At 38.1% G+C, this 16187-nt stretch overlaps 1 protein-coding gene across 5 annotated transcripts in view; it reads right to left on the bottom strand.

The window, feature by feature from the left end:
* Window positions 1–16187, bottom strand: part of LOC149932683 (nephrin-like) — a 113327-nt gene that overhangs the window by 36724 nt on the left and 60416 nt on the right. For all 5 annotated transcript variants that reach the window (XM_090156442.1, XM_090156443.1, XM_090156444.1 and 2 more), the window contains one exon: window positions 2345–2432. In XM_090156442.1, the coding sequence (XP_090012568.1) occupies window positions 2345–2432 (88 nt within the window). The remainder of the gene's footprint in view (window positions 1–2344; window positions 2433–16187) is intronic.

Here is a 16187-nt window from a genome sequence, read left to right as displayed (position 1 = left end):
CCCCATTTCCGCAAAAAAAACTGGGCTTGCCAATTCTCTCGCTTCCAACTCTTCCCTTGGCCCCCCCCCCCCCCCTCCGAGGGTTTTTACCCTTCTACCAAAATAAGAAATGTCCGTATAAATATACCACGAATCCTAGAAAAGGGGAGTAGTTATAACGGTATCACGTATATATTGAAGTAAAAAGTACCAAAAAATATATATATATATATTGTTAGGGATGGAAATAAGGCTAGTATTAGTTTCGATTTCTGAGAAATTTTATATTCCTCAAAAGGAGTCCGTCGCGAAGGGGGAACTGACCCAAAGGCCACCTTTTTTTCTAGTCACCGTAGTACGGGCAAATAGTCTATAACCGAGGGAAATAGGGTTCCTTTTTTATTCGTGTTCCTTTTATCACGTTTATAGAAAGTCAAGCGCTTACCAACGCTTGACGAGTTCGAGATATTTTTTTCTGTATCGTGGTGCGTTTTGACTTTATAGAAAAATTTCAATTCACTCGAATAGAAAAATCGAAGTAAAATGTCAAAAAAAAGGGTGGGAGGTGACCGAGGAGCTTTTTGGATTGCCAAAATCGTATTTATTTCTAGTTGATAGAATTTGTTTTCACTTTGACTTGTCATATTTTTAGATAACGATTTGCTCAAAAGAAAATGGTTTCGTATTGACTCCGTCGCGGAAAGATGACGATGTTTTGTCCACGCATTTTTGACGCGCATTTTATTCGGGGAATTTTGGCATTTTCCTTTTATTTTTAGAAGAGGGGGGGAGGGGTGAATTTTGGAAGGGAGGATTTCAGAGGAGGGGGGATGGGTTGTCCGAAAGTCACGAGCAAAATCGATGGCGAAACGTCGCGTTAGTCGAATACTAAACACCCGTTTAAACGTATTTAAAAACGGGTCGACGACGAGCGGATCTGACAACGTACACCGGACAAAATACAATAAAGTAAATCAGGCGCGCGCTCGGATGACAGGGGACACTAGGAACGCGTCGCTCGACAAAAACAATTTAGGCGAGTCGTTGTTGAAATTCATAACTGACTTTTAATAACGGGGCTCTCACTCAAAACCACGATGACCCCCGGGTTTTAAGCCTAACTCCCTTCCTTAAAAGACGAGTGCAACTAATAGATTTTACGTAGATGGCGATGCTGTAGATAATACTACCACCCGAAACTCTAAACTTAAGCTTCATTTAGGCCTCTTGGACATCGTTCCATTTGGAACCCCTTTGGTTCGCTATTGAAACCTAGATAGATAGCGGCTAAAGCAGACGCTTTTAGTATTTCCTCATCTTTATTCTTAAATTTGATTTTATATATAATGATGATAATACAATATTTTTATCGTTTACTTATATTTTGATAGGTTTATTTAAGAAAAAACGTTCTTATGACTTTTTCTCTATAGCAGACGCTAGATCGTAGGCGCTACCTCGGAGAAGCTATAGCGCCGTTAAGCCACTTAGACTGGTCGTGAATAATCAGAGCTCTAGGCTAATAGCCAAGGCACCACCTTAGGCCCCAGTCATTTGGCGAATTTTAAAGCCATTAATTCAGGTGACCTGGTTATACAGAGTAGGAGGGTGGTGGAAAGCCGTTCATGCCATTCGAGCCAGCAGCTTTCTCTAACTATTACCGTTAACCTCAAAAAGGAAGGAGCGAGAGTATTATCTCGGTGCGACCATCTTGTTAACCGTAGTCGTTTCGGATATAAGTGGATAGGAGGAATGCGGTAAAACATCCCGGTACAAACAGCCAGAAGCCTCGGCTAGAAACCAACGGAGCCTTCAACCTTCAGCGGGAACTTTCGTGAAATTCCCTTCACTTATTATAATTTGTAGTTTTCAAAAGAGAAAAAAGGCTGGTTGGAGTGGGATCGAGTTAGACGAGTAAGCGCTTATTAAAAATAAATGTATAGAGAGAGTGAGAGTGAGAGAGAGAGAGAGAGGGAGAGTTAAAAAGTGAGAGTGAGAGTGAGAGAGAGAGAAAGTGAGAGTGAGAGCGAAAAGAGGCCATTTTCGAGAGGAGAGAAGCTAGAATATGAATAATAAATATGGCTGCCATTTATTACGAGAGGCGAGTTAATTGAATATGGAAATGCAGGTCTCGTTTTCCGAAAAGACAACGACGCGCTAGAGAGGGCAGGAGGGGACGAGGTCCGTATTAAAATCATAATGACCCCTGATTATACTCGAATCGGTAGCGGCTGCGCGAGACAAAGCGCGCGTGGTGGTTAGTAGGAAGGAGGGTGGTAGAGTCCGCTTCGCTTCGACTAAATAGACGAGCCCCGCGTAACGTTAGGCGTCAATAGAAAAGATAGAATAGAAAGCGTGTACTCACTGAAGACGGTCATCTTGGCAGTTTCGGTGACAGCGCGAGGAAAAGGGGGAGTTTCCGTTTCGCACGTAAAAGTCTTGACTTCCGGTTCCTGTTGAAAGAAAAACGGCGTTCGGTTAGAAATAAGGCAATGATTAAGCGATTCGGAACACCGAAACCTACACCAACGCGTAATCCGGGAGGTTAGGTTACAACGTAGCTTTCGGCCTCGGAGCCCCCAGGAAAAGATCCGTCAAAATAAAACTATAGGATTATTCCCCCGGTTACGAAACACGCTGTATAAGGAGGCACTTTGACGTCACTTATTAGCTAAGCGAAGGACTACCGACTTAAAACCGCGTTATCCATTCTAATTAGCTTCAGAGTCGAAGAATAAAAGAGTAAAAATGATGCCGGGCGTAAGTTAGTGACGCGGGCTGAGGATCGCCTACCATTAATTTCTATCTTAGCTGGTAATTGGATAAAACTAAGAGAAGAGGGATCAGTCTGCGTCGAGTTCAGAGTCGCGGATGACCCCGCGGTGGCGCGGATAAGCTCTTTCGAGTTCGGGACGCGACAGCGAGGAAGATAATCAAAAAGCCCGTTGTAGTATATACGGCGTAGCGAGGCCCGCGGATCCGGTCGAGTTCGGGACTTGATAGGTGCGAGGCGAAGATGGCCTAAGACTTGGCCGGGTAATTAGTCATGGTCTAGTTTTCTGCGGACGTGAGATAGGAGTAGTATCGGCGAAAGCGGCTCTCCTCATGGTCGCGATTCGGCGTCAAAGAGGAGGAGGCCCGCGGAAACGGGACTCTGAGTATGACGTATGACTAGCATTTACTCGTCCGCGCTAACCATATTATAGCTATTGGCGGTCTAACGGGAATTGATCGGAGGGACTCGCTCGCGAAGGCTTAAAAGCGATCAACGGGCCCCATCGCGTTGAGCGGGACACTCCTGAGAGAGCGTAACCACGCGCTCCAACCCAATAATTTTGGAACTCAACCGACTTCCTAGGACCGGCGAGGAACGTCAGATATATTCCGCGATTCTACACTGTCCGTTCGGGGTGTGACGCTAAATATACCGTATAGTAGGACAGAGCCGTTTTGGAGGAATCAACGTTTATTCGCGCGATTAAACAGGATTCGACCCCGAAATATACAAGAGAGAGAGAGAGAGAGAGAGAGAGAGAGAGAGAGAGAGAGAGAGAGAGAGAGAGAGAGAGAGAGAGAGAGAGAGAGAGAGAGAGAGAGAGAGAGAGAGAGAGAGAGAGAGAGAGAAATCCGCTCTGATCGGCCACGACTTTTCCTGATAAACCTTCCGGACTCTATAATATCATGAATAATTAATGACGGACGTCAACCCGGCGTACCCCCTTCCCCCAACGAATACGCCTCCGTTGATGTAGTTTAGCTCGTTTAAGCCGATACAGAACGACGGGAACAAAGTCTTTAAAATATAACGTGATTTTAAAATAAGTTAGTTGATCCGTAACTTTACGCACCGCCCTTAAAACCCCCCTCACGTATACCTAATCAATTCGTATAAAGCGACGTCAAAATATTAAGAATCTTATCTGGTCGAATTGCTACAAATTACCGAGTCAAAAATCCGCTCTCCCACCGTAGTCTCGTAAAAGAAAAATGATTTAATTTATTAGTGGCGTTATTGACTGCGCAGTCGACCAAACACAATGTCCGCGTCAACAAATGTTCCCTCTACAGTCGATAAATTCTAATTTATCGCGGCACTTCGAGTTGATTCTACAATCCTTACGAATGGCTCGCGTTCCATTTAAAAGACGCCTGAATAGAAGGCAATTTTCATTAGACCACCGAAAGAGGACGTTGTTTAGGCTATTTTAAATTCCCAGCATATAGACGAGATTTATGAGATTGTAATGTCGATTTTAAGCCTTACTTGCTATTTATTTTTAACGCATATGGAAAAATATTCTACATATTTGCGATGTTTAAAATTACGTTTAAAAGATCCGCGATCCAATATCAGTCTGTTAGAATAATATTTTCACAAAGTGTGCACCTTAATGGTGGTCGTTAATGGTTTTTGGCATAAGAGCCCGTGTCTTTGTTTTGCAAGAAGTCTCTTTGGGTAGACACGCGAGAAGATAATTGCTGTTGGTCTTTCCTTTCTCCAAGAAATATCTACCCACCCCATTTTGTTGAAAATATTGTTCAAACAATATTAGAGATTTTACTGCGTGATTAAAAAATCTTGGTTTTCTTATATTATTAGATATTATATAGCAGTTGTACCATTTTCACTCTTCTTTTGTTTGTATTTATTTAATCAGGTGTACAAATCGTAGCTAATCATGGAAACTCGCTTTAGAAAATCACTGGAAATTACCGAAGGTTTTTCCAAAATCAGTATTTGGGGTTGTTCATTTCGGTAAGTGCGCGTAAAGATTGCAGAAACGGTTTTGGTGTGTGCAGGCGATTGCGGTGTTTTAATTTAGATAGTTACGTCACGGGGGTCATACGACGAGGGTCATAAGACTCTGATGTCAGTTATTAGCTAAGCGAAGGACTACCGCATTGAAACCACTTTATCTATTGAACCCACTAACCGCTTTGAACTTGAATGTTATTTGATTTGGATGATGGATTATTTTCAAAGCGTGCTCTTATTCCGAAATTACTATATGGCGAATCAAATCCTTGTCTTGGATAGTTCATTTCATGTAATATTTTAATTAGAACTTAAATATTTCTCATTTTATCTGTAAAGAATTTTCCCTTTGATAAATTTATAGCGTTTTAAGTTTAGTACATCATTAAATATTAGAAACGTTTCTCGAAACCTGGATTATACCCATAGACATATTTTGCAGCAGTAGGGTCGTCAGGACTGATTGCGTGGGGGACGAGCCCCCTGTGCCCCCCATAAATACGCATTTATTTTAGAGTCCTGCCTAACGAGAAACGCGTATTAATTATTATAGATTGCCAGAGGGGGTAGTCACTTAAGAAATCTGGTGTACAAATAGTGAGAAATAACAATAATTATTTCTGGTAATCTGCAAATACAGGAGAAATATGAAATCTAGAAAATTCCAAAGAAATATTGGAAATCTAGAGAAATAATCAGTAAATTTTTCGATATTTCTGGAAATCTAGTGAAATAGAAATATTTTCGATATTTCTGGAATACTAGTGAAATAGAAATATTTTCGATATTTCTGGAATACTAGTGAAATAGAAATATTTTCGATGTTTCTGGAAATCTAGTGAAATAGAAATATTTTCGATGTTTCTGGAAATCTAGTGAAATAGAAATATTTTCGATATTTTCGATGTTTCTGGAAATCTAGAGAAATAAACAGAAATATTTTTGATATTTCTGGAAATCTAGAAATACATTAGAAATATTAGAAACCTCGAGAATTCAATGAAAAGTTGGAAATCTAGAGAAATAAACGGAAATATTTTCGATATTTCTGGAAATCGGTAAATCCAAAGAAATATTGCAAATCTTGAGAAATCGAAAGAAATATAAACGGAAATATTTTCGATATTTCGGGAAATCTAGAGAGATAATCGGAAATATTTTCGATATTACTGGAAATCTAGAAATAAACGGTAATATTTTCAATATATCTAGAAATCGAGAAATCCAAAGAAATATAAGGAAATCTCGAGAAATCGAAAGAAGTATTGAAAATCTAGAGAAATAAACGGAAATATTTTCAATATTTCTATAAATCTGGAAATATTTAAGAAATAACGGAAATCAGAAATGTGGTGTACAAGTTTTTTCTAAGTGACTACCCCCTCGAGCTATCTTCACTGTCGTTAGCTTAAGCTTTCTTGTTTTAGTAAAGTAAGAAACCTTCTCACAGTCCATAGGTGGTTTCTTCTTACTTAACTTATCGTATAAACTATTCTCCACCACACTCCCCCCCTTTCGGCTTTCCGTTGCTATATGCAACGCGTTTTGAAATTTTTAATGTTTAGGCTTAGTTTCCCTTTTCGATTTGATAGTCGCCAGCCAGATTTCCCGCACGGTACTGACGAGTTCCAAATAGAACGAAACCGGTCTACCGTTGGAATTTCTGGCTATTTAATTTTTTTTTTTTATATTAGTTTATTACTCGAAGATCTATTTGATCCGAGTTTCGCGTTGCTCGAAGACCTATCGGTACGAGTTATTAGTAAGTTTTTAATTTTCTTCAAATTTGTTTAGGTTTTAGCTATATTATCCCTTTTTCGCGTATTTTATCTTGTTTTAGTAGTTTGGTTTTGCTGATTAGGATTTCATATTTTGGAGTTCCAGATAGGCTAGACTAATAGATGGTTTTCACTATGGCAAAAATGCAAAAAATGATGTTTAGGCCTAACGTGGAGTTTTGTACCACAAATATCAACAAAATAGACGAAACATAATGCGAAAATTCCGCGTGGTCTCAAAGGCGAAATGGCCATTTTAATTACCAAACTTGATGGAAAATCCTTATAAACGAATGCTCAGCCTTCCGGATTCGCGGCGCTGAAAAATCCGGAGAACTCGAAATTCCCGAGCCATTGGCCAAATGAAAAATATCGACACGATGGAAATGCGAATACGGGAGCTCGATCCATCTCTCTCCTCCGTCGTAACACCGGGAACAAAAGCCATCTTATCTTTATCGATTCAAATAGTTCAACAGTTTTCAACGCGTCGAGGCATCTTCCTTTACCTTAGACGCGCCCCTGTTTAAGCCTACTCCGATATAGTCGAACCTCTTCGTTTTCGCGTCGATTCCCGATCTATAGTTCAGTCGATCATAAAGTGACCGTCCGACGCAAACTTTACCAATTCTACACTCGGGCCTAAGTCGTCGATCGGGGCGCGATTCCGCTATAGACATCCGCGTTACCCTATCGAGAAAATACGATCGAGAGACCGAGATTCTTCGGCAAAAAATTTGAACTCGCGTATCTTTTATAAACTATAGGGGCCCCGAAAGAGAAAGCGCCGGAGAACGGAAGCTTTACGGCGCGGACTCGGGCTAAAGAATGAAGAAAATATATATTTACAAAACAGTATAAAAGCTTTAACTTTCTTTCATTTTAGCCCCCATTCCATCCCTCGAGGCTCCGTTTGCCGAAAAAATATTTCTCTTCATAATCTGTCTTCGTCGAATTCGATGGGGTGGCTTGGAAAAAATTCTGGAACGATGCCTATACGCGGCTCTTGGCACGCTTCTCACCCCCCCCTTCTCCTATAAGTTGGCTTTTCGTGTTCTTCGCGCGACATTTTCTCCAAAATATCTCGCAACAATAATAGACGAGCTAACGCCACCCGGGACTATTTTTTACGTTATTATTTCTTTGTCGAAAAGGACTGAAGGAAGAGAAAGAGAATGGCGGAGGAATACAACGCGCCGAAGTAGAGCGACGCCATACTGATTCGTCAGTATAAGAGACAATATTTTTTTTATAAATAAACTCGGTAGTTACCCGAGTGACGATAAGGAAAAATATAATTCTTACAAAGAGATCATAAAGAAAACTACGATGACAAAAAGAGTCCCGCAAAATCATCCTTTTGATAGCATATTTTTACTCAGTCGTTCGAGTCGCTGTAAATGTTATAGTCCTTTTTGTAGTTTCTGCGGGGAATTATACGTAGTCATCCGGGCGTATTAGGGGATTACGAGGCCGACTGGACAGAGGCCAGGCTTCTTCGTTCCCAAATATTTTTCGGTTGGTGATGGTGGACCGCACGGCCTACCAGTAGCGCGTACCGAAACCTCGATCCAAGGCGTATTTACGAGGCGCTCCGATTTGGTCCGATGACCCTATAGCGCCGACACCACCACCAACCCTTTATCTCTCTCGCTCCCTTCCAGCCTATTTTTTGAGTCCGTCGACATAATAGGAACCGCGACTTCGAGTTATTATCGCGCGGCCATGATGGACGAATAAAAAAGGGAAAAGTCCAGTGGACTTATAGTACTCGACACGGGGCTTAATTCCTTAACGCCGACCGTGAAGAGAGAGAATGAGACGAGTCGTAAAAGCGAGGCCTCCTAAACAAAGTCTTTCTCTGCCTAGTTTGCTAGTCTCAATGCGCGAAAGGATCGATCCCGCTATTGTCAAATTTTATTCACTAAGCTCGTTCATATTCGGAGAGTGTTAGAGTACAACGAATTGAGAACGAAAGTGATAAAACCATCGAGAAAGGACTCAAAGAGTTACGCTAACAATTCTTAACTAAGTTTAGCACACGGGTTTAGTTGGTATAATCCCCGAAAGTTAAGCTTCAGTGCATGGCCGCGTTACTGACTGGGCAATATAGACAACGGTCTTGGGCCCGGATTCTTCCTTACAGATATTTTATACACGCTACATTGAGGAACGTTTAGAAGACTTGGCCTATGGCCCGGAATACTGCTAACTAGAGCCGCAAACACCGCCCCCACACCAGGAGAACGCAACCCGTCAAAATTCTTGTGTACAGTTTTGATTGGTTAGACGCTTAAAGCCAGGCGCTCACTGCTCTTCGTAACGTCTCCGTCCTAGCTTTCACAAGCTTTTGCTTCGTAACGGAGACAATGCCTTGTGGAAGGCAGGACGGATACGAAACGGAGAGCCAGTGGGCGCCTAGCCTTAGCGCCTGCTGCCGTCGGAAGGGGAAAATTCGGCAATTGTCTTCCCCCTTTCCGTAAAATGTTCAGCGTAAAGATTCGTCCAATGAAATTTGTACACAACACTGCGCTAGCTTGTTTAAAGGCTAGCTGCGTCCTCCTTGTGTTTGTTGCTCCTAGCTGCTAATGTTTTAACTTGAGCACTAGAACGAAATAAATATTTAATTCCGAATAAGGGAAAATAGCCTTTACCGCGTTCTTTACTGACGACCCCGACACATTTATCTCCGCAACGAACCACCGAAAATGTCAAAGGGCAAAGGAAGGAAGGGTTAATATTAGATCCCTTTTGGGGTGTGACAGAAATACTGCGGGTTCAAGTTAGGGCGTAATAGGTTCAACGCCGACTGAAAAAACGTAATCCTGAATTTAATGAAATAGCGGGTTGTATCAAGATTAAATAAATTAAAACTCGAATTAATTATAAAATAAAAGAGCGCAGTTGCTACCACTTCGCGTTAATTTTTATTCTACTCTGTGAAACATTTTCTTTCTAAGCGAAAGAGAAAGGTGAAATATCCTCTCCTGACCCCAAAGGAATATAGGTTACCGACGTCATAGTAGGAATGCCTCTAAAACTATTAGCATATTTGAAATTAGAATTAAGAACGAAGAGTTACCCTGCAATGAAATATCGTCCCTCAGAGTACGCTTGAGGATCACGAGGTCGCTTGTTGGGGTCCAAGCGTAAAAGCGCTTTACAAAACGTTTATTAGTTAAACCTGTGTAGAAATGGGCGCGTACATAAAGTATTTCTACTCAACAAATATTAAAATCCAATCAAATTAGTTTTTAAGCAATGAGGTTGATATTAAACTGGATATTTACTTCTAATCTACATAAAAAAATCAATCAGGACGGACAACTTTATCATTAAGAGCTGGCGCTATCTATCTCTAAGCTTTAAATTTAATTACCTAATACCGCTATCAAAGGCTTGACGATCCCTATATTTGATTACTTTTAGTTTCAGTATATCTGATCGCTTGACCTCTCTGAGAAAGCAAAAGAAAAATAGGGGTCATTATCAAGGAACGTGGCTTTCTTGTTTTAATGGGAATGGATGCCTTCGGCTAAGCTTCCATTAGCTCTCCCACCAAAGAGCCCATGAATTCATACACAGCCTTTAACTGAACAATTTCGTCGTACCATTTAAAAACTGGGCAAGCATAGCCAATTTTATGTTTTCGCCTATTTCGGACTATTCCTTTGAAGCCCATAGAATTTTGCTATGATTTTTAGATTTTTAACCATTCCCAACTTTTACGCTAATTAACATTAATTCCGCAATTAAAACGGTAAGAAATATTTAAGTTTTCTATTCAATAATATATTTAATAAGGAACAATTTAAATGGATTTAGAAAACAAAGGATTTTATTAATCCGTAGTTAAGCTTTGAAAACGTTAAGCTTACGCGTAACTTATATGAAATGCAAACCAATCATTGTGCGAAAATGACGTATCATAAATTCATCATTCATCAATCCCATTTTATTTAAATAAACATCACATCATGTAACTCAAGGTATAATAAACTCATATTTTAATTCGGACGGGTAAAGCAAAATGTTTGCTGTCCCTCTGGTTTTATACCCCCCTTTTTATCCCCACTAGTCAGTGACTACTAAAATAAATTAAGATCGGAGGCTCACTAGTCAGGCTGACTACTTACGTCCAACCCCGTTTCCAGCTCAACCATTTGCCACGAAATTTAAATATACAAATTACGATAAATAATAAAATCAACAACACTATCTTAGCGTGAAACTTTTCACCATAAACGAGATAAGAGTTAAATAAACGACGCAAAAAGGCCTAAAAATACAAGATTAAAAAAAAAATGCTGGACGGAACAAACTTCGAAAACAGACCTGGTAATTGACGTTATTCTCTCAAAACGGCTGAGCTCACGTGAAAAAAGCCACAACCCACAAAACAGAGGGGGAGGGGGAGGGGACAAGAAACGCGCGCGATGAAAGTAAGCGAGAGATAGAACCGGAAAAAGGAGCGACCCGAATACAGAAAATAAAATAAACCGTGGATTTGGGGATCGGACCATATATCACGAACAACATTAGTGTATCAGCGAGCAATGACATTCTGCTCGGAAGCTTACCTTATAATTCCGTCGAAGAGAAGCGACGGGTGGAGTTTTCGTAAAACAATACCCTAGCCCTTAACTCCGTCCCTGTAGGTTTGACTGAAGTTTGAAGTAATCCTAATCACCACTATAGTCGTCGGGGAGTACGCCCAAAGCGTTTAATGAGCGCCTAGATTTAGATGGAACATAAATATAACGATAAAAAGGGGGACCCTATTTTTAGAAACTACGCGAAGTTAAGCCGTATAATGATAAAATAAAGTTTGAAAAAAAAAAATGACGCGAGATTCCAATCGAAACCAATTCCCTTTCCCAGCCGTCATTTTTAAAACTTTTAAATATACAATGCTTCTATAGTTAGAACTAAAAAATAAAAAAATAAAAGGGACTGGAAGGGGATATAGAGCCTTAATGTATTATCCCACAGATACGCCCGTTTTTGCCCTTTTCCATAAAAAAAATTAAATAAATGGTTGAGCGCTCTCTCCCGTTCACTAATAGAGACGCCACTATAACAGAGGGGCATCGTCCTACACATTAGGCCTTATAGACGTTTTGGATTCCAATTTTTAAAGCGCCGGGTTTTGAAGAAAAATATAAGCTATTAACTTGGAAGTTATTATTTACCAGAGAGCTATTAAGAGGCGAAGAATTTCCTACTAAAAGTTTATAGTCAGTTGAGCTGCCCTTTCACGTTTGGGACACGGGTTTTTGGAATCGTTGTAATTCCATTCATAGAGTAATAGAGATTTCCAAGCTTTTATTGTTTTTCCCTTTTTTTGTCGTTTTTATTGATCGAGTGATAAATGCGGTTTTTACGACGTTACGTGTTGGAAAGTTTTCATTTCTATTCTATAATGTATTTAGAAATTGTTAAATAGGACTTATATTTCCCATTAGACAAGTAGTTATTTAATTCGAAATTAATGTTGTAAAAATATGTTAATTCTAAATAAAGGTACTAAAAATATGTTACTTCTAAATAAAGGTACTAAAAATATGTTACTTCTAAATTAAGGTTGTAAAAATATGTTAATTCTAAATAAAGGTACTAAAAATATGTTACTTCTAAATTAAGGTTGTAAAAATATGTTTCTTCTAAATTAAGGTTGTAAAATATGTTACTTCTAAATTAAGGTTGTAAAATATGTTACTTTTTAAATGAGGTTGTAAAAATATGTTAATTCTAAATTAAGGTTGTAAAAATATGTTAATTCTAAATTAAGGTTGTAAAAATATGTTTCTTCTAAATTAAGGTTGTAAAATATGTTACTTCTAAATTAAGGTTGTAAAATATGTTACTTCTTAAATGAGGTTGTAAAAATATGTTAATTCTAAATTAAGGTTGTAAAAATATGTTTCTTCTAAATTAAGGTTGTAAAATATGTTACTTCTAAATTAAGGTTGTAAAAATATGTTTCTTCTAAATTAAGGTTGTAAAATATGTTACTTCTAAATTAAGGTTGTAAAATATGTTACTTCTAAATTAAGGTTGTAAAAATATGTTAATTCTAAATTAAGGTTGTAAAAATATGTTACTTCTAAATTAAGGTTGTAAAAATATGTTACTTCTAAATTAAGGTTGTAAAATATGTTACTTCTAAATTAAGGTTGTAAAAATATGTTACTTCTAAATTAAGGTTGTAAAAATATTTTACCTCTAAATTAAGGTTGTAAAAATATGTTACTTCTAAATTAAGGTTGTAAAAATATTTTACTTCTAAATTAAGGTTGTAAAAATATTTTACTTCTAAATTAAGGTTGTAAAAATATTTTACTTCTAAATTAAGGTTGTAAAAATATTTTACTTCTAAATTAAGGTTGTAAAAATATGTTACTTCTAAATTAAGGTTGTAAAAATATGTTACTTCTAAATTAAGGTTGTAAAAATATTTTACTTCTAAATTAAGGTTGTAAAAATATGTTACTAGCCCTTACGAAAATTGGAGTCTTATTTTAGGATGAAACTAGGATAATTAAGGATAAAGTCTTAGATTAGACTAAAATGAACAGATCGGAACAGATATTTTCGAAAAATCAAAATACAACACATTTAAGACTGAAACAAACCTTACACGTGTATAATATTTGCGGACTAAATATATAACTCATAGAAATCTTATTAATATCTTACAGACGTCTCTACATCTACGATACATTTCAAGTTATTTTAGGTCCTTAATAAGTTTTAAAATTGACTAATCTCCTTTTCACTTAATATTTCAAAAGGTCTTAAAGAAGGTTTAAATTTAAAGCCTAAAATGTGTTTTAATAAAAATATCTGCAAGTTGAAAAGTCCTTATTTTAGCCTTAGAAAGGCTCTGAAGTAAGGAATAAAATAAAGATTTAACGTATATTGAAGTACGAATTTAAAATACCAAATAAGTTTTACTTTAAGTCTCAATTATGGAATAGTAATGACTAAATATAACTCACCGAGGTCTTATTGATATTTGTAATACGTCTTTATTACTACGTTACATTTCGATTTATAATAAGATTTAAAATTGACTGAAATAAAGGGAAAATGGGGATGCAAATATCGTTATTATCGAAGATTTGAAAAAGTCTTGAATAAGGCTTAAAATTAAATCCTAAATTTTTGGTCGATAAAAATACATGCAAGTTATAAATACTTATTTTAACCTTATTAGAGTGCTAAAGTCAGCTAAAAAATAGAGATTAAATGTATATTCGAGTATGTATTTTAATACTAAATTAAGCGTACTTCAAATTCTAATTATGGATTCAATAAGGATACAATAGTAATAAAGTAGTACTTTCGACACGAATTAGTCTGAAAGGAAAATTTCAAGCTAAAGTTAAATTAGTTTTATTTATCTTAAATTTGAAATATTTTGACTAAATTTGACACTCGGATAAGAGTTAATTATCTAACGTTTAAATCAAGTTCAAAATAAGATTAGGAATACTTTAGGATAAAATATACCTTTAAAGTTAAGATCCAAAAACGACTTTAATTCGATAATAAAATGAAGCATAACTAACCTAGATGAAATTAAAAAACGCAGTGTAAAATTATTTCATTGGAACTTCAAAATAGTCCTAAATATGGCTGATATTTTCAGCTACAATTCCGTTTAGATCAAGTGTAAAAAATATTAATTAAAGACAGTAATAAGAGTATTTAAATTAATATTAAAATGAGTCTTGAATTCGGTTTAAAAATATAGCCTAGCCTTTACCGAAAAAAGAACCATATTTAAGAATGAAACGAGGACAATTAAGGATAAAATCTTAGATTAGATTTAAATAAACATATATTTTTGAAACATCAAAATATTACTCATATTTAACAGTAATCCCAACCTTCAATTGTAGGATATAAATATGGACAAGATTTAAATACGAGCTACCAAATAGTAGATTAAAAAAGTGAGGGATTTATCAACCAAAAAATCTCGAATAACTTGCAATAGAGAGACTTCATTGAGTTTCTATTTTAAATATAGTTATCAGCCTATCGCGCAGTGTTCTTTTGGTCACATCAAGCATGTATTTAATTATAGTGTCGGGAGAATAACTATATCGAGAGTATCCGTGGACACTGTGGTCTAGATTTCCCCCTGCACGGGTGGGGGGGGCCAGGTAAACGTCATAGGTGTTGGTTTCTATCGCATCGTACCGTCGGAAAATGTCGGTAGTAGATAATAATAATAATAGTAATAACCCAAGGCACCACTAGAGGTAGAGCCTAGCGCCGCCGCTTCAATTTTGGTAAGGAAAATGTTGGTTCGATATTGACTTTATAAAAATATGTTAAATCAATATTAAGGTTATAAAGAAATATGTTAATTCGAAATTAAGGTTATAAAGTATGCTAGTTTCAAATTAGTTTCAAAGAAAAAGCGTTGTAGGATAAAATCGTGTATATCTGCTTCTTCTTGAACATTGGTGTACCGCGGTTTGAACACTTCTACAGGGGCTAGTAGGTCAAAAATAGACATTGCTGAGAAAACCAATGCGAACAGCTACTAATTCTAACGCGTGGAAAATGTTGTAGTCTGACTAAGCAATAATCAACTTTTAAAGGCGTAAATAGTAATGACGACGGTCTAGTCGCGGCTGATCTTTGAATCAATTAAAAACACACGGCGAAAGAGAGGCAGGCGTTCAATAATCTTTTTCCTCTTTTCTTCATAGCTCGTTCTTTGGAAGTTTGGATAGGAAAACAAAGAGTAAGCAGGGAGAGGAGGAGGGTTTTCGCTACAAGGAAATTATTTCCTCCTCCATCCAACAGACGGCGGGCAGGAGGCATTCGCGGAACTGCAGTAATTTGCTACCTGTTGAGAAACGACCGAGGAACGGCCGAATATTCGTGAAAATCTATAGTCCGAGTAAAGCTAAACACCGTTATTCAGTCAAGCGTAAAGGAAAAGAGTAGCTTACCGCGCAGACTTCACCTACAATTCGCGTGTTAATCGGAACCAAGTGATAAGTTTCGTAACAATGGGGGAGGGGGTTTCTTACAAATATAAATGTACAAGTAGGAAAAGATCCGAAAGTAATTTGAAGCAGGGAAAAAGGGGAAAGGGGAAAGTAGACGGGGTTGGACGGATGCCCCGGCGGGTGCGAAAGAAGGTAGACAAAGATGGAAGGGCCGGAGGGAGGCGTGGAAGCTTCGTTTTTCATCCCCTTCCTCTTAATCGAGTTGTAGATGTCCCTGATAATTAGCGTTACTCGGGAAATGAGAGGAGCGGTCGGCAGCCAGAGAAAGAACCCAGATTTCTGGCCAGTCGTCAATCGATTGGGAAGAGGCAAAGAGCACTCCGCGCCGAAAAAGAATCCCAGGCGGCCGGCCCATTACACCCTGGAATATCGTCATAATCCATCAAATTTGGACTACAACGCTCGCTTCCCGAAGCTAACCAGCGGCGTCATTCTCTCTCACCTTATTCGATTAGGCCTCGTCCCACTCGCTTTGCCGCCTTTTATTCGGCGCCCGCAAATCTACGCGCCTCGAAGGTAGGCGCGAAAGACATATTGCTCCCGTTTACATCTCGCCGTAATTTTTCATCCGCGGTTCGTCCTGGGGTCGGGGTACACTTTTTATCTTTCTCTTTTTGGGGGGGGGGGGGGGGGGGTTGC

The sequence above is a fragment of the Leiobunum rupestre genome, chromosome 8 (genome assembly GCF_980474605.1).
Source record: "Leiobunum rupestre chromosome 8, qqLeiRupe1.1.hap1, whole genome shotgun sequence".
In the NCBI taxonomy this organism is placed as follows: Eukaryota; Metazoa; Arthropoda; class Arachnida; order Opiliones; family Sclerosomatidae; genus Leiobunum; species Leiobunum rupestre.
The sequence above is the reverse complement of the archived record's forward strand: the minus strand, read 5'-3'. Positions and strand labels throughout refer to the sequence as shown.